Source organism: Seriola lalandi, unplaced genomic scaffold (assembly GCF_002814215.2).
Source record: "Seriola lalandi dorsalis isolate HSWRI2012SDOR001 ecotype SW California unplaced genomic scaffold, Sedor1 jcf7180002054333, whole genome shotgun sequence".
Classification (NCBI taxonomy): domain Eukaryota; kingdom Metazoa; phylum Chordata; class Actinopteri; order Carangiformes; family Carangidae; genus Seriola; species Seriola lalandi.
In genome coordinates, this window is record NW_019524886.1 from 408136 (window position 1) to 434576 (window position 26441).

Sequence of the window (26441 nt, forward strand, 5' to 3'; positions counted from 1 at the left end):
CTTAGTCCTATTTATTTGTCTCCTGTAGAAAAAAAGGCCACATTGAGCTCCCACAATTATCTTATCTTTGGCAACACATTGAGCCTCTAAGTTCATCTTCGCTAACTCCTCCTTCACAGTTTTACACTGGGTCTTTTTGGTTTTGCAGCTTTTCTTTTGGACAACCTTTAGGATTTTGTTTCTTCTTCTGTGTCCTGCTGTCCTTGTTGTTTAGGTCTAAATAGGCGAAGTTCTCCACAAAATGTTAAGGGTCAGGGTTCTGGAGGTCTTAATGTTGAAACCTGTTTACTTGCCAAGCTTGTCAGTCAGGTAAATCTTCGAGCTGCCTAAGAAAGCTCTGCAATGTCTCTGAGTTTATGTGCTGTGGTTTTGTGACATGATCCAATCGGTGGTGAGGAGAAGAAAAACGGTGTGAGGATGCAACCTTGTCTCAGTCCAAACTAAAAAAGAAACTCAGAGGGGGTTTTACACTTTACACTTGGATGATAGACACCGATGTTGATGAGGTGATCCAGAGTGAATAAGAGGTCATAACAGAAATGTATCCTCAGAACAATGTTGTATTCTGAAAATATAAATTATGAAATGTTTCCACATATAAATATTCCAAGGACAGGTGACTATAGGCCTAAGTGCATTCAACTATTCAACTACTGTAAGGAAGAAAATCTTGTACTTTTCAATTACAGCTGACACTGCTTTAATGTTATGGCGTACAGACCTTCATCAGGTTTTATTCAGATAAATTGTAAACCATCTAAAATGAGTTAGGTGGACTCGCATGGACTAATCAAATTGCACCAACCTCATCATATCTGCCACTGCTTTGGCCTTTTCCTAATGTTTTTCAGTTTCTGGCTCTGTTTGTTGATTAATGAGGGAGAAACTTAACAGACCAGCTCGTTCATGCTGATTTTGCACAAGCATTTTTTTTTTTTTTTTCCAACAGGCAGTTTTATGTTGCTACCTAACAGCAGCTTTCATTGTGGTAGTTGCATACAGTGCAAAAATATGCATGTAATGGCCACATTTTATCATCCTGCTAGGGGTTAAATATTTCCAAATCATCGTTGCGTGAATGTGTGCGCATGTTGAATGTATATCACGGTAGGTTACGATATGAAGAGAAGAAATTTAAAACTGCCTGCAGATGAACATTAGCGTACAATAGGAATTAATGGCTGTCATTACCCTGTGACTGCATTTCAGTGATGCACTGTATCTTTGCTTCTGTGCGGCTGAAAAAGGTTGAACTTTCACACAGAGGAGGGAATCGTGTGCCCACTGTTAAACCGATGTGAGGCCTTTTGATTTTTACCCTGCAGACTGTTTTTCCAAAAGCTCTGAATAACAGGCTTCATCAAATCGTAATAACAAATTCTGAGCAATGATGTGACTGTGGCCTAATGTCACATAATTTAGCTGTGCGGCTCTCTCACTGGATGTCCAATTTTTCTTTCCTCTCCCTCTCCTCTTGCTTACACATTTATTTAAGGCAACAGTTCTTTAAGGCTCCAACCAGGTTTGGATGTTATATCGATTTCTGCCCTTGGGTCCAATTAAGAAATCACTTTGTTTAGCGTAGCTAGTTACACAATCGACATTGTAATGTTTATATACAGTATCCTTTACGTGTGTTTGCTTTAAGTATAAACCTTTGGTGCTCAATTTAATATTTATGCGATGCTTCAAATACCTTTTTTATCTCTGTCTCTTCAAACATTATGTCAGAGTATTACAAATAATTACAAAACAAAAACAACCATGTACTCCATATAAATGATATTATATCTCAACACATGCTACAGCGTAAAAACTCTTTGGTAAATGGACTTGTACTTATAGCGTTTTTGTAGTCTTACTGACCAAAGCACTCTGCTATACTTGCCACATTCACCCATTCACTCACACGTTCATACATCACACTCATTCACTGATGGAACAGCCGACAGGGGCAATGTGCGGTTCAGCATCTTGCCCGAGGGCACTCTGACACGCGGCCTGGAGGAGGAGCCAGAGATCGAAACCACCGACCTTCTGTTTAGTGGACGATCCGTTCTGCCTCCTGATCCACAGCCGCCCACAAGTCACTCCTGAGTAAAAGCTCGGAGAGGTACGATCAACAGTAAAAAGCACTCATTATGGAGGTAGAATGGCTCCTGCCAGTTATATTTTCATATATCACATCACTGGATTAGATTGCATTAGTCATTCTGAAACACAGTGATTTAGAAATTGAAGTGCAAAGTAAAAGACAATAAATATAAATTACAAACAACTCAAAATTGTACTTGAGCACAATATGTCATTATATGTACTTAGACACTTTCCACCACTGCCTTGAACGTGAATTTAAGGATGTTTTCAAATAAAGGAGATTAATACAATTAAAATAGTCCATGTGGTTCCACCTCTATCTGACATCAACCTGAATGAAACATGCGCTTAAAAATGTAATAAATGTAAGTATAAAAAATATGATTTAAAGTCAGGTGCAGACTGTTCATCGGCTTCTTACTTTCAGTTTTCTGACATTGACTAGTCTTCAGTCTCTTCTGAAACCTTTGCCACAGTCTTCTTCTTTTATGGCAGTTATTCTCTCTCAGACTCCCTTTGTCCTCACAAAAAGCTGCTGTCCTCTGTGGGTTTATCCTGTTTTACACCTAAGAATACTGTAGCACGTATCACATCGATTAAAACATGATGCTAAGAAGCCTCTTTCATCAGGGTTTAAAAGCACAAATCAGTCTGACCTAATTATAACACAAAGGCTTGTTTCTAACAAGATTTCAGTGAGACATTTTTTTATAAAACAAACTGCTTTATACGTTTAACAAAGTCTTCATTACTTGCTATGATCGTCTTGGAAAACAATAATAAACACGCTCAACAACACGATGAAAGGAAATAAATTCTAAATAAGTTCTTGAGTGCTGCTCAAACTATATTCATCACACACCTGACTTGCTTTGCACATGCAGTCCTGCAAAGATGCAGAGAGAAAGAGCGTGTGTGTGTGTGTGTGTGTGTGTGTGTGTGTGTGTGTGTGTGTGTGTGTGTGTGTGTGTGTGTGTACGTGTGTGTGTGTGTGTATGTGCTCTCCCAAAAGTGGGCGTCACACTGGCATGAGCCTTAAAAAGAACTTGACTGACTGCCATCCGGTGACACCCGCCCAGTCTTCTCTTTTTGTCTTCCATTCCAGCTTTTTTCCTGCTTTTTGTCATTACTCCTCTTTTTTCTTTTTTTTGGCTCTGTCCGCCCTCTCCTCCGCCCCCCCTGTGGCCTCCCACCATTCTTACCTGGGAGGCCACGAGTCGCTGCTCCTGCTTTTCATACTCAACGGCCATCCATCCGTCCGTCCTCTCCCCTCCCCTCCCCTTTCCCTCTCTCATCTCATACCTCCATCTGTCCCTAGCCTTTCTTTATCTGCCTTTAAAGCAGGAGGCAGGAAAAAGACTAGCTGGTCCTTTGTGTGTCCGGCCTCAGTTTATGCTCAGCCAAGCGGACACAGCTCTTAAATCCAGGCCCGGGCTTTGGCACAAAAGGAAGGCTCGGGTCTTGTAAAGGCCCCTACAGCTCTCCCTATCTCTTTCCACCTTTCTCCGAAAAAGACAGAAGGGCAGTTATTCTAAACTGGAGGACAAGAGTAGATGGCGAAGGGGGGAACAAGATGCCGAAGCTAAAAGGAGTGGACATAATTCTCTTCATCTGAGAGCAGCAGCAAAGACGTTCTTTATTCCCTCTCACCCTCCAACTCTCTTTCCCTGAGCAAAGCAACACACTGGAGTTTTTTTTTTTTTTTTTTTGATCTCTTTTTCCTCCTTCAAGGCGAATGAATTAACTGAATGAATTAACACCAGGGCTGCTGCTGCTATGATCATCATCATCACGCTCCTCCTCATCAGCAGCAGCAGCTTTGACGAAGCTTTTTAACACCTAGAAGGATCGCACTGCTGACGCTGAGGCAGGAAGAAGCAAAGATGTCGACAACCTTGTCAAAAAAAAAAAGATGGTAAAAAAACTCCCCAACTAGCAAGGTATCACAGTCTGAGTGCTACAGTCTTTAGCCCAGAGCCTTGTCAAGTCTCTTGGCACTACTAAAGAAACCTTACTGCTGATGATGAGAGGAACAGAGGGGGGAGGATGGGAGTGAGATACAAGGGAGAAAGAAAGAGACAAAATGTAAGAGTGAGGACGAGAAAAAAGAGAGAGGGTGTGGATGAGAGGAACGGAGGGAAACAAGGTGTTTAAGTTGTTGATCGCGATGGGCAGAAACAACATGTCTTCAAAGAAAGAGAGACAGACAAGAGAGAGCGACAGGGTGACATGCGAGGCAGGGAGATGGAGGTCTTGGAGGAGAGGAACAGGGGGAGTCTGGTAGAGCTGCAGTGAGGATTTTAATTAGCAGTAATTGGCCACCGAGGGAACAGAAACTGGGAGACGTGAGGCAGGGAGGGAAGAGAGGGGAGCATAGCAGCCTGTTTCTGACAGACTGATATCTCTCTTGCTTTGTACCTCTCTATTTCCTTCAGCACTTTTTCTATACGGGCCTTTCCATCTCCATCTTGTTTTCCCTACATCTTCTTCCACCTCCAACCGCGTTACTCCCACTCTCTGCCAATTTCCCCCTAAATACAGTCGACTGCAAATAAACTGTAAGGTGTTTGGCATATGAGACAAGACAAAGCAATGTGTACAATTATCCTGGAAAGATCTGAAAGCTGCACAGAGATACAGAATCAGTTTTAAAATACAGTTATACTTTAACTCATCTTAAAGCTGCTATAATCAACAATTTCTTATGAACAATAGATCACATGACTATTTATTATCTGACAGGTGATGAACGCACATAGACCCGACTCTGCAGTTCCCCTCATCTTGGGCAGCTGTCTTTTTTTTTGTTGGTTTTTTTATCAAATTTGAAAAAATCAACTTAATAGGTGATTATGGTTCACAGTTTGCAAACATTTGCAGATTTAAAGTGATCGATCTTAAACGATCAGTTTTGTATTGTATTCACCAAAGTGGCTGAAAAAAAAAAAAGGTCATCATGCAACAAATGTGAGTGGTCAGACAATTATAAAGGTTGGCTATCCAAGCTGGCTAGCCAAATTATCAACCCCTTAATTTGGAGGTAAAACGGAAAGTGAGCACATGCCTAATGTAGTTAATGATCCCTCGCTGCACATGAAAAATGTGAGTGGGCATAACCACAGCAAGTTGTTTGGAGACAATCTGGGTAATAATTTCACAGTTCACCTTGTTTTTGTTGTCCAAATCATTTTGGCTGACCTAGGTGTTTGTGTTTAACCTACATGACCAACACAAATAAGTCATTGGATCAATTTATTTCTCGTTAACATTTTTACCAGCAAAAACTGCAGCTGCCGGACAAACAACTTATCTGTAGCCTATTATATTCATCGTAAACTATTAAGCTGTAACAGTCTGTCTATTGTACTATACAGTGTGTCTCACTCTTTTGCTTTTGCATTGTTTTTGTCTCTGTGGGGATTATATATCAGTGTGTTAGCGCTGACGTCACTAAAGCTGAGTGTTTCCTTTACTGGATGAATAGTGATTATAATTCTGACCTCATCTCGTCTATCTCTCCCTCATTCTCTTTAGACCCGCCCCCGGCTCCTTTCCTCCCCAGTGTATCACAATGTTGTATCCCTGTGTGTTTGGCAGGGGAGCGAGGGCCGACTGGGGAACAGGTTAGCAGGGTTACAGCTGTGTTTTATCGGTACACAGGTGAGCTCTTGGGCGCTGCGTCGTCTGGACAACACATTCAGCTCACGCTCCCTTGTCTGGCAACCACAAAACACACACAAGCACACACCTACACAAGTGCGCATGGATCTTACAGCATGCATCTGGCACACAAGTGAGCAACACGCTAATTTTATGCACAAACAGACAGACTGATCTCAAAGTGTTCCACTCTTAATCAAATCCTCATTTACAGTGGCTCATATGCTCCAAAGTTGACAGATTGCTGATTTAACTGCCTTTAAGTTTTGGTTAATATGTGAATTTAGGCAGGGCCTGCTTGAAATTTTCCAGCTGTCATTTGTCAACATCCCAAATTGCATGCGACTCTTGCTAAACAGCAACAGTAGTGTGCCATGCGCTCCGGGTGTTGCTAGGTTACGGGACTGGGATGCTGCTGGCTAAGTGGCTGCGGGATCATCGACGGGCACTCTGCATGGAGGGCTGACAGCAGGTCCGCCGGACCATTTGGCAAACCTGTGAGTCAGACACTCTTGAAATCCCACATCTGGTGGCAAGCCCATACAAATCAAGATCAAAGTGTTGGCTTTGAAATTGGACCTGTCTCTCAACCATCCTGCCTATCTCCTGTCGAGTTTCATTTTCATTTCTTGCTCTTTTCCCACATTTTTTCACAGTGCTCTGTCTGCTTTGTTATCTCTCCTTTGCTTTCCCTGTGTTGTTGCTGTCTCACCTCTCTCTCCCTCCTGCTGAGAGGTAATCAAGTCCTGTTGAGAGTGTTTAAGTGTTGGCGCAGATACATGTTGAATTATTCTTGGGACATAATATTTTGTCTGGTGGGAGAGAGCCAGTCTCCAGTTCACATGGCGGATAACAGCCATGCACACACAAATGTAAGGCACACACCCACATGCAGTTAGTCAGTCAGTGAATCAGAAAGAGAGTCAGTCATACGGATATGACACTGACAGATAGTTACAGGTAAGAGCGTGATAGGACCTGACAGGCAGCCTGAACTGTATACACTGATACACTTCACATAATGCAACACAGACACAAGTAAAGACAGTACAGTATGTATATACACAGTGTCATTCTGTATCAGCAAGAGAGAGAAACACATGCACACAATGTAAATTAAATAATACACAATACAAAAATAAACAACACTAGGGGTGTAACTATTTTGACACTGCAACAGAACCGTGATGCCCCCAACCCACCGCAGGTGCAGCCTGTTGAGCTCTCTTTACTTAACCAATGTAACAAAACTCTTTTTTCATTTCACGATTAACACTATAACACATGTCAATCACCAAATTATTATTCTATTTAAAGTTAGGACAAGCTGTATATTTTGTAAATATGAAATATCATACCTATTGAACCAAACCACACCCTTATCAAACACACACAAATGTGCAAACTTAAGGATGCACTGTAACAAGCAGCAGCATCCACTCACACATAAAAATTACTGCTAAGATCTTCGAAGTTAAACAACTGAACCAACAAAGGAGAACAGACAGTGTAAGAACTCATCTCCTCCTAATTCCCTCCTGTCTTCAGCTCCACTCACATCCGTCCCCTCCCCCACATTGCCTAGTTTCTTAACCACTCTCCCAGTCCTTCCTTATCTATCTCTTCTATTCCTGCTCTCCATTCTGCCTAGAGCTCGCCTTTATTATCGCTTCTCTCTCCTTTTTTCTCGCCTTTTTTCTCCTCCCTTCCTCCGTGAACTTAAACTCTCCATGGAACCATAAGCTGATATCACACAGACTCAGTGCTACTTTAATCTCTTTCGAGCACGCATACACACACACACACACACACACACACACACACACACACACACTCACACTCACACTCACACACACACTCACACACACACTCAAACACACACACACACCTGGGTGGTCATTATAATGTACAAAGCTTGGCAACTACATTATTGAAAAACCTATTTGTGTGAGGCTGCGTGTTTGCCATCACAGTGACAGGCAATATCATGATTAGCTCCTTCAGACTTCAGAAATGGAGGAGTGGGTGGTGGAAACTGTTTGAGTGTCATGTAGTGGCATGTGAACGCTTTGAGCTTTGTATAACACTATGAATACACTATACAGTATGAGACAATTAATACTATGTGAGAAAGTCTTTCATGATGGACACTGTCATGTTAACCCAGATGTTATATTAATTTAAAACATTGTACTCTTAAAAAATTGTCACTGACAGTTTTAGACAGATTTTCACATTATTGTGACGTGGTATTTCAGCCGTTAAAGAAGCTTTAAGGACAAGACAAATACAACAACCTATCAGCGCATGCATGTGCTATGAAACTGACCCAAAGACTTCACCTTTTATATTTTCAGTGTCTAGAAACAGGAAGATATTCTCCTGGTAATTTTGAAGTTTTCAGAGTGTTATTTAATTGAAATTAAACCTTAGTCAAATGTTTTGCACTAATGTCCGTTTTGACCTTTCAGAATCAAAATGCAGTTGTTGTTCAGTCCCTCTTATTAATGTCTACATCATGGACTGATGCACTGCGCAGACTGGGTTTTTAGACATCAGGAAAGCTGGAGAAGCATTTTTTTCCCCCCACAACTAAAACACCTAGAAATGCTTTTCCTGTCATGTTGAATCTTCAGTTTCGTCACATTATACACGCTGCAATGGAGTGCCACTTAATAATTGAGTGCCATTTACTTTGCTATAAATGGATACCTAGATGAGTTTCTGCTGGTGTTTGAGTTTGGGCTGAAAAGTAAAACTGATCTACTATAAGGCCTTATTGCGAAAAAAAAAAAAAAAGTGTTGTTCATGAGGCTGTTTAAGCTTTATTTTTCTAAACTGTGCAGTTTGCTCTTTTTAAGCAACGCATTGCATTACTGTCGCACTCTCCCATATATTCACAGTTGGAAACAGGCCAGTACAACCACACTGAGCAGCCTCACTGGAGTAGCTGGAAGTCACACAAACACTCACACACTTCATACTCACACTTTGCTGGCAGGCCGTAGCCGCAGGTGATCTTGGCATCTCCAGTCTCACATCCGTTGAGGGAAGCACACTCCTTTTTTAGCTGTGGACCTGCAGCGTTGTGGATCGCTCCGTCCACTGAAGAGGAGACGACAGGAGATTCAGAGAGTTGGCCTACTTATGTGAATCCCCTGCAATCTGACTACTTACAGGGAGTCAAAATGTTGTTTGAAGTCCAGCAGACACATTTTCAGGTGTCAAAGCTTAGTGCTGAAAGGACCTGGATAATGCTGATATTAGTTCTGAACAGTTGGATTTCCTGTCTTATGCAGGTTGCTAACTTTTCACCCCAAATCTTGCTTTTTTTTCTTTGAATAAGTCAAAGCATCTGTCTCTCTGTATATGTCAGTCTATTTAATGGATTTTAAGGCTACTGCAGTGGTTAATTGCTCGATTTAATGTGTTATTAAGGACTCAGCTGACTCTGACTTTTTGGTCAATTAGTCTTTATTAATTACATTTTCATAAATCTACATAATATTCAGAAATGTGTATCTATCTTTGATCCACACCACATCTAAAGACCGTGACTGTGTTCATTTCCAGGAGGGCAATGATGCAGGAAAAGCAATTTTACAGCTGTGCCAATTACAGATTCAGTCAGAATCTTTGCACCCCTTGCAGTTAGACACATTTCCTCAAAGTTACTATTCATACAATCTTGATTTCAACAGCTTTATAATTATGAGTCTCAGCATTATGGACCCAAGAAAGCAGAATTTAACTTAAACTAAGTCCTACTTGAAACAAAAAAAATAATGAGTGACAAACTGCAACAACAAACACAAAAAGGATTTACCTACACTGAATCATTCTTCTAAGCCAATACATTACATTAAAAGAAAAACATAAAAAAAATCATTCAAATCTATTTAATCACTCACTTGTATAAAGGGAATTTTGTAATTCATCAGCGACTATAGATGACATTATGCTTCAACGAAGGAGAAATTAAAAAACACACATATTCCACTGAGGTAGGTAGACATCAGTGTAAGGAGGGAAAACCACACACTTATCACACCTGTTTCATTTAGCCAGGTTAGTTACAGTAATCATCCACACAGTGTAAAAAATTAAATTTGATTGGATCATGGTCGGAGAGGTGCTTTGATGGTCAGCAAAGTTAAGAAGAAAAGCCAAAAGCTATAGACTCAACCCTGTCTCCTAGAAATGATGCCTATGTATTAATAATCTGCAGTCATTGCTGTCCCATTTCTCTAAGTATTTGTTTTATCTGAAGGTTGAAAGCGGAGAAATAAAATGAAAGACACAAGAGAAGGGAAATGACACGTAACAAAGATCAAGAACAAATTGGAGATGTTCATGGTCCTTGCCTTGAACCCCTGGGCCACCAAAGCACCCTGAGGATATGTTTTTAATAACAGTATCTGCAAAATGCAGGCAGAGTTTGGACACCCACTGTTAGCTCTGACTACCTTCCTATCACTTGCACGCTGTTCATAATTGTAGCGCCTCTTACCTTTGAAAAACATGTTCCCACTTAACATAATCTGACAATGTATTTCAGTTGTTTTCCCTACAATATCCGCTTTTGCAAAACAATATCAGTGCCTAGCAGCTTAAAGCGCAGAGTAGAGTGTTTTATATGGTTATCTTTGTGCACTCAAAGCACTTGGTCAAGGTTTGGGAAAGATGGTCCTCCTGGTTAAATAATGAAAAAGTCAACAGTGACTTGAAGCACAAGATAGGGTGGGTGTGTTTAACAGAGTTGTTCAGTAAACCCACCGTCGGCCCTGACCACCCCCCTAGGACTTGCATGCAGTACATAACTGTAGCGCTTCCTTCATTTGAAAACAACATTGCCACTCAACAATTATGTTTCCCTCAAAATGTCATTGGCAAAACAAATTAGCATACACCACAGTATAAATGTCATTTCTAGATGATAGGCCTGAAAGACTGTATATATTCAAATATCCCGGCTCAACTATTGTTTTGAGAGCATACCGAGGTTTAATGTCGGAGTCTGATGTAAACAACTCATAATTAACCCAGAATAAAACACATCTGTCAGGAATGAGTTTGTCGCAGCACTGTGAGACTTGTCAGCACTTGGTGCAAATAGTACAATAACACCCATCCATATGTCACAGCTCAGCGTGTTGGCCTGTGGCTCTTATCTCTGTCTGACTGTACACAGACCAGATGTTACAGTGGTGTGTTTTGCCAAACTGAGTAACTCCAGGCAGGGGTCTCGTGTTATCTGAACGTTATTGTGTTTAGTTGGCATATCACATGCGGTGCTGAGCTGTAGTGTGCCATGTCATGCTGTGCCATGCCGAACCGGGCCTCACTGTGAGCTAAGCGCGAGTGTGAGGGTGTGAAAGGCGAGCTCTGAACACTGGCTACCTCCTCGGGGTGCACAGAAACAGAAGCTCAGAAACCGTACTCAAGCTGCATGTGTGCGCGCGCGTGTGTTTGAAATATTGCTGGGGTGGACATCCTTGGCAAAGCATATGTGTTACTGTGCACAGATATATTTTGTGTGTTTGTTGTGTGTGTGTGTGAAGAGTACTTGAGGTGACACACAGACACATTGCACGCACTAACTTTGAAGCAGCCCAACTCTGAAATAGAGAACAAGTGTGATAAGACGGAGAGATGGAAGGAAGGGAGGGGAATAAGGGAGAGCAGCAGATGTAAAAATAGTCTGAAGGGAGATAAGGAAACAGGCAAGAAAAACAGAATCAGACAGAAAAGAAATTGAACTGAAACATAAACCAACAATATTTTTTGTTTTCTTTCATGCCTCATGTTTGACAGATACATGAGTCTGCGCTTGTGTGTAAGGTTTGTTAGTGCAAGTGTCTGTGTTTGTGTGTGAAGCGGCGAGAACTGGACATTTACCCCAGTCTTTATGAATGGTCTGCATAGCCTTGAGCTACAGGGATGCCTTTTGACCTGACTACCACGTTCCTCTCAGTCCCACACATACACGACAGTACCGCAATGCACGGTTGCAAATACAGCTGACAAACATACACAACGACGCTTTCACACGTACACAACAACACACACAAGCTGTAAATACAACTAAACTCCCAGATTAAGTAACACGTGTCGTAGCATAGAAAAGCTGTTTGGAAGACAGTTAATTTAGGGGTTTACTGACATGACATTTCATGCAAGGGAATGTGACCATAAAGATGTCTAACCCCTAATCCCTGCACGTTACCATAACCCTCAGAAACCTGATTAATGCTCAGTTTGTGCAGCTTAATGCATATGTCCTCTCACTCTAGCAACATGGGGGGAGCCAGAGGGTTGGCCTTGAATCTGACTGGCCACCCCTGGACCTATGTTGCCAGCCTATGTATGAAGCGACTGTAGGAACATTTCTAGTTGGAGAAACGACCTCAAAGAGGCACAATCCATGGCATCCATGTTTTTCACACTATTATGATGACAGCCTATACAGAAAATCTTTGGGTGAGTGCTCGCCCTACCATGTCCCTGACCCTTCAGGGTTGGTGATCAGGAGTTACACAGTCACATTTTTCTCTTGTCTTTTCTTGTAGTTTTTGTGTTTCATGTCCACAGAGAGAACTAGGAGGAGGGAAGGGCTGCCTGCAGGAGTTACAGTCGTCAAATTCAACTGACCCAAACTATTAACTAATTTCTTTATTCGCTATCACCTGCATTCTTGGAGGCACATTGAAACATTACTGCAGTAGTGTCTTTCATGTTTTTCTTTTTTAAATTTCAGGTGGTGAACAGCTCCAGACCGCAGCCAACACATCCTGTCCTTTTAGCTGCAAACGACATCTCCGCCATATTCGCTTTCACACGAATCACGCTTTGTGCATTCAGCTGAACAAGCCTTTGATGCTCTCATGTTTAAGTTAGATTGCTCCTTGTCAAATGGAGATGAGAAGAGCGGAGACAGAATAGACTGCTCTCTCACTCTCTTTGGACACAGCCCGAACCCGCTGAACAGAGCTAATAAATATCCATACACCTATTCAGTCTCTCAGTGACTCCCACCTTTCTAATGAAGAGCGCGGTCCCTCCAACTACATTCACTGAAGACAGCCCATGTTAGCTTTCTTTCAGACTGTGGTAACTTCTGACTCTGTGGGAGCCGGTGTAATAGCTCAGCATGAGCGCTGCATGCTACTGAGTAGATTCAGACACTGTTTTGTCACTTCAATGCAGTCCGAAATATGAAGGGGGAATTCATGAGCAGAGGGGAGTGCAAAATGAAAGATGCGTTTGATGGAAAGCTGCACCAGCAACATTTCTTCAGAGCAGGCACATAATGAGTGCTCAAGGACGGCCTGTGACTCAAAGTATCAATATTATCTTATTACTTCCACGGAACAATATCAACTGAGTCCATCTGGCTGCGCTGCAAAGGGTGAAATGACTGAATTAAAACTGTTCTTCATTAAATATTTAACTTTTTGAAATTAATTTTTTAAAAAAGGGAAAAATTAAGAATTGCTCTGCAGTGATGTCTACAGTGTCACACATGCTGTTGGTACCAGAGTTTTGTATTAAGGATACTGGTATCTTATTTTGGCCCTTTTGTTTTTTTTTACTGGTACTGGTGATGTGCTTGTGACTTGTGTTTTTAGCCACACTAGCAACATGGCTTTAGGGACGACAGACCACAGACTGTAAAATCTCAACAGCCATGGGAACAGACATTCATGCATCCCTCACAATGAATTCTCATAACTGGTCTCTTAAAGATGATCTCTTTAGCTTTTCCACCATCATCATCAACAACATCATGTCAATTATCCAATCTTCCCATCAGTGGTAATTTAGTGCTAATTAGCTGTTAGCATGCTGACGAGCTGATGAACGTGGTAAACATGTTAACACTGTCATTGTGAGCATGTTAGAATGATATCGTCATCGAGCTGCTACACTTCACTCCCTATTTCACTCACTAACAGACATCCAGTAGTTTACTAGCAGTGAGCAGTAAACTGAGGTTTTGGACACTAGATGACTCCTTGTCATTTTGTGTCGTCGCTGCCGAGTCGCACAACTGTAATTTTTGCTTCTTAAAATGAGAAACAATTGCGTTTTGAGATTAGTATCAGTAGTTGTAGTATACATGTTGTATATAGTAGTGGTGCACAGATCACAGTTATAACCACAGTGCCTGTGGTTAATCTGCAGATCGGGTGGACCTGGTCATAAAAATAAATGTTCTGATTTACAGCAGATGGGTTGCGGGTATAATGTATGAGGAAATTATTCACTGTATTCTCTAAAATGTGAACATATTTTAAGCTTCAATTTTGTCAGGTACAAATTAGACACTGTGTTTGGATTGCTGAAGTCATTATGATTTGTTATTTATTTTAAGCTGTGGCCAAATGTTATTATGAGCTTTTAAATTGTTCAGAATTGTAGTTTGAGTGGACTAAAACTGTCGGCCTGTGTTCAGGCTATTGTGGAAATACACTTTGCCACGTTGTTTTACTTTAATAGGTTTGTTTATCTAAAACCAGCCTACTTCAGTGCAAAATGTTACTATATCATCATGCATAATATCCCACTAAGAAATAATGGTAATGTGTGATCGGTGTGGGTCTCTAAATTGTGGAAAATAATTTGCTCGGTGGGTGGCGGGTGGATTACTTATGCATACATGCAGATTAGGATGACATCAGAGCCGATCCCCGCATCACTAATTACTATTCATTGTGTGAATTTTTAGGCCACTACTTAGTGCAATAATCAAACACATAGAATTCAGACATTCAGATAAAGTTGGAGTTATTTCAGACAGAATTTAGTCTCGTTTTCTATGACTATCCACCAGTATGGCTCAGATTTGCTTGTGACTTGTATTTTAATTTTTTCTTTTTCTTTCATTGGGTATGATTGTTTTGTGTTTGCTTCACTCCAATTAAATTTCCCTTTGGAGATAATAAAGCCAAACTTATATCAGCTCAAGATATACTACTGCATATCAGTATCGATGTATCCCTCATTTAGTCTATGGAGACACAGGAAGCCCTAACCAAATTAGCATCACTGCGGTGTCAAAGGATACATGTTGTTCATACTCCACTGACTCTGTCGAATGCAAATAAAGTACCTGAACTACTCAACAATCAGACATAATTGGCTACACCTAATGCCACTAACCAACATCAACAGATTATAATGAATTAGTCATGAATTTAATTTATATTACTAGACACTAAAAAGATCTTTTAGAAAGTGTCAAACTCATTTCCATATTTAAAAAAACATTCATTATTTAGCTTTCATTACCATATAGAAAGATGGGACAGAGATATAAAAAAAGAATGGAGAGCTGGAGAGACACAGAGAAAGAGACAGAGAGAAATACAAGATGGGGGATTGAAGAGGAGAAGCGGAGGAGGGAGGGTAAAAACAAAAGGGGAAGAGATGAATGTTAAACAAGGTTTCTGAGAGGGGAAAGGATAAAAAGGATGCAGTGGATGGATGGATGCAGGAAGGGGGTAGAAATTAGTGTTTTTGCTTCTTTAGACTAGTCAAGAGCCAGCTAAGCAGGCGGCTGACCAGTTTAGGTGTTATCACGTCACCCTCACAGGCTCTATATTGACTAACTCTGGGGGAGAGGGGGAGGGAGGGAGCCAGAGAAGTAGGGGGACCGGGAGGTGATAATTGCCGATATGCTTACCTGGCGAAGAGCCTGCATCCCCCAGCAGGGCACACAAACAAACACGGATGTGCGCGCAAACACACACACACACACACACACACACACACACACACACACACACACACACACACACACACACACACACCTGCTTGCAATGTTATATGCCACAGCAAGCCTTACCTCCTGCCAACACCCACCACCCACTCTTACAAACACAACCACACACAAAAGGAAACACACACACAGACACACACTTACACACACATACAGGTAGAGTGACATTAGAGTAAAACCAATCCTGAGGTCTCTCCTATGGAATACTAATATGGCTGCCCTTGCCAGCTGACCTCTTATAGGCCAAACAGGCTGTCCATCAAACTAATGGGGCGGAACGCTGGCATATTGCTTTCCCACAATCCCTCAGCAGAGCCAGGACACTCATTTACTTCAGTCAGCTTGTTGCCAAGGCAACATTTAGGATGGGTCTGGTGGTGGATGCACGCATGCACATGCACACTGCTTCACACACAGTTGTATATATGCACTTGTATACACAGACACTTAAACATGTGAACACACAGCAACTTGTTAAATGCTACAACTTATACACACACGCACACACACACACACGCACACACGCGCACACACACACACACACACACACACACACACACACACACACACACACACACACAAAAACATGACTGTTGCTAACAGTGGTGGAACAGGCGTATTTATGTATGCAGCTGAGACAGTGACAGTACTGTCTGTATGTGGAAGGTACACTAAGTGCTCTTTGCCGCTCTGCTCATCTCTGCGCCCTAAAACCAATCTTCTGCTCACTCCCTTCATTCACAATACATGCTCTCTTGTTCATTTGTTCTGAAAGGGAAGCAGACAAGCCTATCCTGTGCCTGCATTTTTCTCCTCATCCAGACAAGGAGAAGGCAGAGAGAGAGAGAGAGAGAGAGAGAGAGAGAGAGAGAGAGAGAGAGAGAGAGAGAGAGAATGAGAGAGAGAGAGAGGTGCAGACACACAGGGCAGGGACCACAGCTGAGAGAGTGCAGGGTATCAAACCTCATCCCCGTTCTAGAGGATTGATTATAGATGTCAGCACACACAAATTCACCCTGGGTTTTTAGCTCTGTAAAATAAAAAAAAGGAAAATCCAGTGTGAGAGGATTTTGTTTCTTTTTTATCTCTACCAAATAAAAAAAATGTAAGTGGATGAAATTTTAATTGGGATTGTGCTCATCAATTGTGTGTTGGCTCTGGGTTTCTTAAAACACCTAAACCAATCATTTGTAGGCAGTGTCTTCGCGGCTGGTTCACATCCTGTGCACTGCGTCCCCACAGACCCAGAGCACGATCTCTGATACCAGCTGCCTGTTCCTGCCTGTTTGTAACTGTGTGTCTCTGTTTGATCAGGAACTTGTTACACAAATGCAGCACATCACAGCAGGTGAGGGCTTTGTATAGATGATGCCATTTGCTGCAAATATGATTTCAGATGTGATGCTGGGACAGTGCAGCAAGGACAGGTTCTGACTTTCTAATCTAAATCTTACTACAATGTTAAAAGAGCTACTGGGTGCTATATCTATCCCTTTTATCCAAGGCTAAATGATCAACCTTGAAAAGCTGGCAACTGCCACAGTATCCCAAAACCTCAAGCCTTGAGCTGTATTTATACCCTTCAAAAACCCAAAATTGTGTTGTTTACTACAAGGTTCTGATGATGAAGTAGAAATGCTGAGGAAGTCGAAAGACTAAGTAGCACACATCAGGCAAAGCCATCTCCACTGCAAACCTTCTACTAGCTGCCATCACTGCCCTGTAACAGTGAATGAATGAGTGTAAACACTCTGCACTGCAGCAGTCTCCTATTCAGTAATGAGACAAGGCGAAACAGAAGTCACATGGATGTAACTGCACTTATATAAGCACTTTAGAGCCCACCATCACTCAGCATCACAATGTAGAATAAAAACTGAACACAGTTACACACTTGGGGGAATAATTCAAGCATGCTACAGCCAGATGACGAACAATACACGCGTCTGTCGTTGCAATGGTGATTTCAATGGGTAAAATGCCAGTGCTCATTCATGTACAAATCAAAATACTTTATGACTCAGCAGCACGAATTGACATCTTCCTTCCTTAACAAAGCACGAAACCGATGTTATTCAAGGTTCAGTTCAATACAGAAAGTTAACTGCCAGACAATTACCATGAGCTTTGTGTGTGTGTATATATATATATCTATATATATATCTATATATATATAGATATATATATATGCACAAAGCTCATGGTAACTGTCTGGACGACTGAACCTCCAATCATCATCTGGGCTTTCTTTTCTACTTGGAAAATCAATCAAAGCAGTGAAACGTTGAAATGACAGATAAGCTCTGGAATAAATGAGCAACTGCAGCCAGTGGACATAAAAAAAGGTTAATTTCCTGCCCTTGAGTTTGTTGTTGATGTGCTGCCTGAGCTCAGCACTCCTCCAGATTGAAGTGAGAAAACAATGTCGGCAGGTGTGCGTTTGATCTAACTGAATGACATTTACCCAGGTGCCCTTGAGACTGAGTAGTAAAGCACTGTAAAGACCTTTTGTTGCCTCTCCTCTGATGAAAAAAAAACACTCACTAAAGCTGAATGAACGCCTGGTTATTCAGTGCAGAGTGGGTATCTCAGCGAATGGAGATGTGTACCAAATGATTTTTGTGTGTTTTCTCCACTCGGCTCTCTTCTTGCATCTGTCTCTCCCCAGTGACTGCCTTCCAAACACTGTTGGACCTCCATTGCTTTCTCTTTCTTGTCTTCTCGCTCAAACCATCATCTTCCTCCTATCGCTCTTGTTTGTTCTATTCTTCTCCATGTCTCTACCCTTACCTCTCTCTCTAATTAACACCTATGGTAGGCTCTATCTGCCTTAGCAAACCCCCAAGGACAGAGCTGGAAAGAGAGACTGAGAGAGGGAAATAAATACAGTAAGAAAGAGATGAGAGAACTCAACTGAGCAAGACAGGAATTTGCAAAGAGCGAAACAGAAACCGATGAAAAGGCAGCTGCAGATGGTGGTTGTTGGATATTGTAGCCTCCTCCAGTCAGTCAGTGGACAAAACAGATGTGGTTTAATTCAACTGGATAAAAATAAATGAAAAAATTAAAATAACTAAACAAGAGCAGACAACATAAACATGTTTTACATTGGTACAAATGCACACAGTTTGATGCATACACACACTCATGGCCTCTCTAGAAACCATCTGTCTTTGTAGAGCCATCAGAGACTTCAGGACAACATCAAACGATGCTGTAGATCTCGAGGTGCTTGACTGCATGTTTTTGTGTGTGTGTGTGTGTGTGTGTGGGTGTGTGTGAAACCACAGGACACAAGAGCGTGCAGTCCATTTTTATGGTTTGAGGCTCAGCTGGTGTATATCAGTAAGGGTGGAGCCTGTGTGTGTGTGTGTGTGTGTGTGTGTGTGTGTGTGTGTGTGTACGCCCGGGACTTACATTTTCAACAGAACACTTGAGACAGGCAAATGCACTGCTAAAAATTGACATACGAATGCATTATGTACGTATACATACACGCATACAGGTGTGCCGTTAGATATGTCACGATGGAGACTATGAGGCAAAAAACCCATGCATGCATACACACATACACACAGACAGAAGTTGGGAGGTTAAAAATGGCAGTGCAAGTCAGATGGTCTGAAAGGCTAAAGCTGTTTGTCCAAATGAAGGAAAAGAAAACAACCACAGGCAAATGCACTAGCACCTAAATTTGCAACCATTAACAAACACACACACACACAGGTCGAGTAGAGTGAGTGTCTGTGTGTGTGCGTGCGTGCGTGTGTGTGTGTGTGTGTGTATGCATGTTTGAGCAAATGTAGCTGCTGCATTAGGAGTACAGATTTATTACAAGTATCGATTAACCACGGACGTCCGACATCACATGCACGCAGCAAAGCACTGAGTCAACAATACACTGAAAAATGACTGTTTATATCCACAGCACTCAACACCCATATATTACAAACTATCGACTTTGCACCTGCACGCATACACAAACACACACACAAACACACACAAACACAGGCAGCCAGACACACTGTGCAGCATGCAAACGCACCTTGAACACCTGCCACAACAAAGAGCTACCTGCTACCAAACACAAAGAAAATACAGACGGACACACCACACATAGAACATAAAAGACTCTCTCTCACACACACACACACACACACACACACACACACACACACACACACACACACACACACACACACACACACTCTTTGGCTAGTACATCGCACTGCATCATCTGATTTAATGATTAAAAGAAGCACAACATTTCCAATTATTTTGTGCCCAGAGAAGACTATTTGCACCACAAAGCTGTGTTATTAATAACAGCTGAGGCCTACAAGTATCTTGGCAAGCACCGACACACACAACCAATGGATCAGACGGGTTGTGACTTACCTCCACCTCCGCCGAGCAGAGTGTTGTTGGCTGAAAGAAAAACAGAAGAGAAGAAATATTCATGTAAATGACGTCAAAAAAACATTGCAGCTAGAGCTGAAACAATTAATAAATGAATCAACTGCTGGATGGGCAGAAAATTAGTCATTTATATACTGGTATAATTCTCTGGTTCGAGCATCTTTGATGTTGTTGTTGTCGATTAATTTAAACTGAGAATCTTTGAGTATTGGACTGGTGGTCATACAAAATGTAGGCTACGTGAAATCACATAGGGCTCTGAGAACATGTGATCTCCATTTTTCACAAATGAACTGACTAAATCAGAACAGATGAATTAATAATGATGCCGCCCTACTCACAACTAACACAGAATGTAATACTGACCACCGCTTCAGTCAAAGTTACATTAGTTTTAATTATGTATTTGTGAAAATTAAATTATTCAACATCTATTTTTGATAGCTCAAACACTCTCTGGTTCCAGGTCGTCCATTTTCTGCTTTTCTGATTCAGTGTAAATAATATATATTTGGGTTTTTGTGGCCAGACAAAACAATCAACAGGTTAAGCAATAATGAAAATATTAGTTGCAGCCCATATAATGTAAAATGCAATATTAACCACTGCTGAATTCACTGGTAGTTCTGATCATTTGTTTGCAACAGAGAAATCAAGACTTCACTCTTTCTAATCAGTGTAAACTTTTTTTGTGGCACTTGACCTTGCACCACAATGTTAAAAAACAACAACTCATCACTATATTCATTAACACAACATTTCTTCATTTGCAATGTGCGTGTGTGTGTGTGTGTGTGTGTGTGTGTGTGTGTGTGTGTGTGTGTGTGTGTGTGTGTGTGCGCGCTGGTCAGAATCCCCCGAGACTTCATCATATGTTATTTCTAACTTGGTGAACTTTTGGTGTAAAAACAACGTGCGGCTTTTGCTTATATTTACTTACTGGGGGCATAAACATGCTCCACATTTGTCCTTCACAACATAATTTGTTAATGGTGTCAGCATTTCTCTACAAGAGTGGTTCTCAAGCCAAGTCCTCGGGGGTCACAGTTCTGCTGGTTTTGCCAACCAGCAAGTTAATTGCATTCACCTGGCGTTGCAGGTGTAACTCAGCCCCTGATTACATGGATAGAATGGGAACCAGCAGGCTCTGAGTCCCATCACTGACGACTCAGAAGCACTGCACAATAAGAACAAGTAGCTTCACTGCCGGAGAAGCTAATGTATAAACTCATGCTGTGGCTGTAGTCCAAAGGAAAATAAACAACTCTGTGATAAGAAACCCATTAGGTGCAATTAGACTTTTAGTTATGAAAAAAGTCAATCATACAACAATTTTCTAAAAGGACAACAAGAGGTGACTGTAGCTTAAATAAAATAACAATATACAGTAATGTTTACTTTTTTCTGAGCAAAGACAGTAGTACATTAATCTTAGTAGCCTGACCAGTCTGTTCCAAATCATTACCTTCCCAGTTTGCATCAAGTCACTGCGCATGTTTAAAGAGTGTAAATTGCTGGCAGGGTGATAAGGCTGGCTGCGGCTGACATATGCGATATCCAAGACTTTTTCTCACCCACATATCCATAAACGTGTGGAGTCAGCAGTGCTAGCCCGGGGACATCTGCAGTGCGTTCACAAAACTGAGACCTGACCACAAACTCATAAAAATCCAGTTTTTCTATTCTTCCTCTGCTCATGGATCAAATTTTGGTTGCTGCGACCATGTTAGGAAAATCGGATAAGCACATAATCTGTCTAAAAGGGACAGTTACAAAGTTACATCCGAACACACAGGGGATGGCTCTCATTTTAGTTACTCTTTGCCAGTAGGCATTGTGCCAATTGAGTATGCGCTCAGATAGTGTATCAGGCAAGTTGGTTTTAGAGAGGGAGGAATATAGAGATTAAATCCCACAGCTGTCTTTCTCTCTCTAAAGAATCCTATACCCTTCAACATCCCCCATTGCCTCATTAATGGTAAATCTCACTTCATTCCAGTCTTTAAACACACTATATCTCTCTGTATGTGTGAATCACAGTTTCACTAACATCTCCCAATGTGAATACCTCCACTCTCTAACTGGAAAATGAGCAGCTCCATACAGCGTGAATTGGAAAAGAAAAAAGAAGCTATTTAATGTGACATTGTGAGACTATTTCAGTTGCACAGCTTGTTTGAGAGCTGATATATCTTATGATGAACTGAAATAAAACTCATTCGGGTGTAAAAGTGCAGACAAATAAAATGTCTCCCATTCATCCTCTGATTAGCTGCAGGCTGTACATAAGAGTAATATCACATACTGGGTCTTGTTAATACTAGTCCATGCTGACTAACACGCTCTAGGCCATATGAAGTACATCTGAACTAAACCTGAAAGGGTTTCTTTTTAAAAAAAGACACTGCTACGAAACCACATTTTACTCACAGTAAAATGTCAATGGACTGAACTGGTGAGACACCAGGACTAGGTCGCACCATCTAGTCATAAAGCCATCAATACGTTTCTGTGTAAAAGTCCTCCGTTACTTATTAGTGATTTACTAAATCATGTTGTGCATACTGTGTAAATTGGTTGCTAGGAGACATCAGTAGCAACATCCAATCAACTGTGTGAACAGTAAGACACTGCAGCATAACAAGGTTGTAACACACTGTAAATTTAGAGAATAAAAATCAGGTTTTTATTTGGATTTATTGTACAGACAGGGCTCTACTTCTAACTTCTCCAGTTCCCCAGTGAAAGAAAACTCAAAACTTCTTCCATGTTTACCTTTGTCACGATATATTCACTTTAACATCCACTTCCGCAGCATTAATTCCATCAGCACAACAACAGAGTCACATCGCATACCGAGCAAAACTCCCTCCAGAATTTGCAGCCATACTTTTATAGGTAGGCTTTTAATGTGAAAAGAAAAACATCAGGAAGAGCTTTGTTGACGATAGCACAACATCAATCAGGAGAAAGGCAAAGAAGAAATAAAAATGTAGTATGAAAACACAATTACTGTTTAAAAAGAGAAAGTGAGAGCAGCAGAGTGGTGTGTACAGCATGACTGTTGTACTGATGGATTTAGTGTTGTGGACATGTGCACTGCACTAAATCTACAATGTTTGCTGCTGCAGCTACAGTTAATTTCACACTCCTCTGTATTTTTTTTTTTTAAACACTGGCTTTATTTGTTCCTTCTGGCCATGCCCCCAGCTGTTATTTGAGGCTTGGTCATTATCGAGTGGATATCAGCTTTTTACATGAATATTTGCACTAATGTCCAAAAGGTTTAGGGGACCAGGCAACATATCAAACTTAACTAAACATCCTTTATAAATATAGCTAATACTTTGTTTCATTTATATCTGCATTCACAGACAAATATGTTTATTTCAGAGTTAATAGTATTAATGGAAATTACAGTGATTGGGAGGTGTTGGAGATTGTGCAAACATAACCAATGCTCTTTGGTAATTTAGGCGAAGCTGTTTTTCATTTAATGCCCATTGCAATTTTATTTGTGATTTTCTGTTGTATTTGTGTATTCTTTGGCTTTATAACAAAGTAACACTGGTTTTAACTTGAAATGAAATATTTTGACAGATGTCACAGGAGACCAGCGGTTGCCTCACACTCAGAGACAAGGCTAAAAGGTTGTCACAGCTTAACTACCTGGACCAGGTGGATAAATCCTGCCCAAGATATCAGAAAAACACAACTAAGGCTTTACCTTTACCTTTACAGCACTTCAAATGAAAAATACAGCCCCTGATGCTTATACTGTTATGTATTAGCTTATGATGTTTAAAGCGTTTCAGGTCTTATCTTGTGATGCAGAGTTAAAATGTATTTTTTCGGCCGCTTTCCTATTACCTACCTTGTCTACATCTATGACAGTTGATTTCCCAAAATGTTATCGCAATAAAACCCAGACAACACACTCCAAGTGATAGTGAAATTTCTCCAGTGAATAAAAAGCATCTTATGTTTCTCAAAACCCACCCTGTTTTATAGCTACATCACCCTCTGGATTACCATGGCTGCCATCAGTGTAGAAAACTGTAACTCTGGCCCCTCTGCCATGCATTTCCCCCATTAAGACAGATGAACACCTGCTGAAAAATGTTGTGTAAAAAGAAGAGCCTCTCTTTTCCTCTGAGGGTTTGACATCGAAACCTGGCGGTAACTGATGTTTTAGATTGCTGATTTTTTTTTTTCTGCAATCACACTCCATTGTAGCTGCTGAAAATGACTCAGTGAGAGCTGACACTGTCTGTGTTTGGACAGCTATCTTCAGAAATAAGAAAAATACACTCCCAATGTAACAAAATGGCCCCAGAATTGCAGGGTGCATTGCTTGCAGTATATTCTGCATTTCCATACATTTCCACACTTATTTATCTATTGAAATAAATATCAGTTTGAAGAGCAGCGACCTCCAGAACACCCAATGTCATGTTCTACTGTCATGTTCTACGTATAAAAAAGAAAAACACTTGCTCCTGCCGTGGATATCCAATGCGGCTTTTTACACATATAGCATGGCAGAGACAAGCAACCAAGTGTTTGTAGCCAACAATGCTACTTGCACCCAGGTTTTAGGCTCTCCTGGACTGAAATGAGTCACATGGGGTCAAGTCTCCTGGGGGAAAGTCCTGTGCTTGACCCATTCATCCACAACGACCTCCTCCCTATGCAGACTTTGTCGCTTTGTATACTGTTTCTTACCTTACTTTCTAAAGCCTTTCTGCTACAGCGGCATTAACAAGCACCTGGCAGCGGCAGGTGCTTAGTAAACAGTGCATTCAAACAATTTGCACTGTCCTGTATGCCGTCTAAGTTACTTAGGGAGCCATTGGGTGTTCCATACAGGTATAAATATGACCATATAGCTACTGTGTGACTATTTTTATCCAGGTGCTGTAATTTCATCTTTTATTGTGACAATGAGGGTGTACACAGTGGAAATACAGCTCACTTTATAAAGTATTCTACCAGGAATGTGAGCATAAATGTATCTGATAAACAAACGGATGTCCAACACCATGAATGCCTTCGAGGAGAGACTGTCTGACAGTGAGCACCGGTATCCCCACTTGTGCATCTAATGAATCGATACAAAGACATGCGGCTGACACTTAGCTCTTGGAGAGAGATCAGGCAGTGTCATGCAGCCAGAAGGAGGCTATGACAGCCAGCTTTCCACCCCACCTTCGTGTGTGGAGTTTCTAAACAGCTATAAACACTTCCACCTTTAGATGTGGTCAGACGACATGTGTTACCTTCGAGTTTGTTTCAAGCATACTGAACCCTTAACAATGCTCCTCTCTCTGCTCTCTGCCTCTATGCTTCACTGCCTACATGTATCAAACACTACTGTGGGGTCGACTGCTTACCTTCTTGTAGTGTTACGGTTTACTTTTCCTATAGGTACTAAAGTCACTATAGATGTTATAGAGTTTATAACTGAGCTTATAATCACATACACGGGTGGCTGCCCAGGCAATTCAAAAGGTTTGATCCCACGACCTATATTAATTTTATTTTGCCTTTTAGAAACGTGCAGCAAATTCAAGTTTACCTTCCCTGTTGCAGGTGCGTAATTCAACTTACAATTTCTCTTTCCATTTACACTCATCTTGCAAGTAATCTTTATTCATGGGGTTATATAATTATGAAGATTGTCTTATGTAAGGTGCAATAGACCTATGATAAATTATCAGTGATCCCATGTAATACTGCTGTTCTCTGTGTAGATACATAGGTACTTGAGACAAAACCAGACTATGAGCTCTGTGGGGAAACAAAGACATCAAAGCAACCAAAATACTCATGTGTATGCACAATCATGCAGTTGCAAAGATGAGGACACACACACACACACACACACACACACATACGCTCACATACATAGGAACATACACACATGCACACACAGAGGAAGATACACTAAGACATGTGCACGCACATACACTATAGTTGCCGGCAGTCACACAAACACACAGATACAAATGCAGACAGTGGTGTTTCGGTGTTTGGGTAACCATGGTGACGCCAAAGCCCAAAGGTTTGTTACTGAAACCTAGTTAATTAGAGAGAGAGAGAGAGAGAGAGAGGGAGGGAGGGAGAGTAATGTCGATACTCGAGGGAAAGTGTTTCACCATCTGTTAAAACCCACATGTATCCTCTACCCGGTCGAGTGTGGATTGAGTGTAACTGCGTGTGTGTGTTTGTGAGGCGCGTACACATACTGGACACAGTTGCTGCATGGGCAAAAACAAACACACATAACTCCCCTCTCCCATGGCGCTGAATACATGGAGGCTAACAGTTACTTTTACTTACTGGTATTAGATGACTAATTGGAATAGCTAATACTGAAAAGCTAAATAAAGCGGGCTAGCATCTGCTGCCGAGACACACCAATTATCGGAGTGGGGATGGGATAAGGGTGATAAGTTATACAACTACACAGAGCAGGGGGGGG

The 26441-nt window shown here is 41.3% G+C and overlaps 1 protein-coding gene across 3 annotated transcripts in view; it reads right to left on the bottom strand.

Annotated features, from left to right (window-relative positions):
* macrod1 (mono-ADP ribosylhydrolase 1) overlaps positions 1-26441 on the bottom strand; it is a 109526-nt gene that overhangs the window by 24341 nt on the left and 58744 nt on the right. For 2 of the 3 annotated variants that reach the window (XM_023407345.2, XM_023407344.2), the window contains exons 4-5: positions 19937-19966; positions 8746-8862 (exon numbers count right to left, since the gene is read on the bottom strand). In XM_023407345.2, the coding sequence (XP_023263113.1) occupies positions 8746-8862; positions 19937-19966 (147 nt within the window). The remainder of the gene's footprint in view (positions 1-8745; positions 8863-19936; positions 19967-26441) is intronic. The other variant, XM_087174261.1, reaches the window with a different exon arrangement.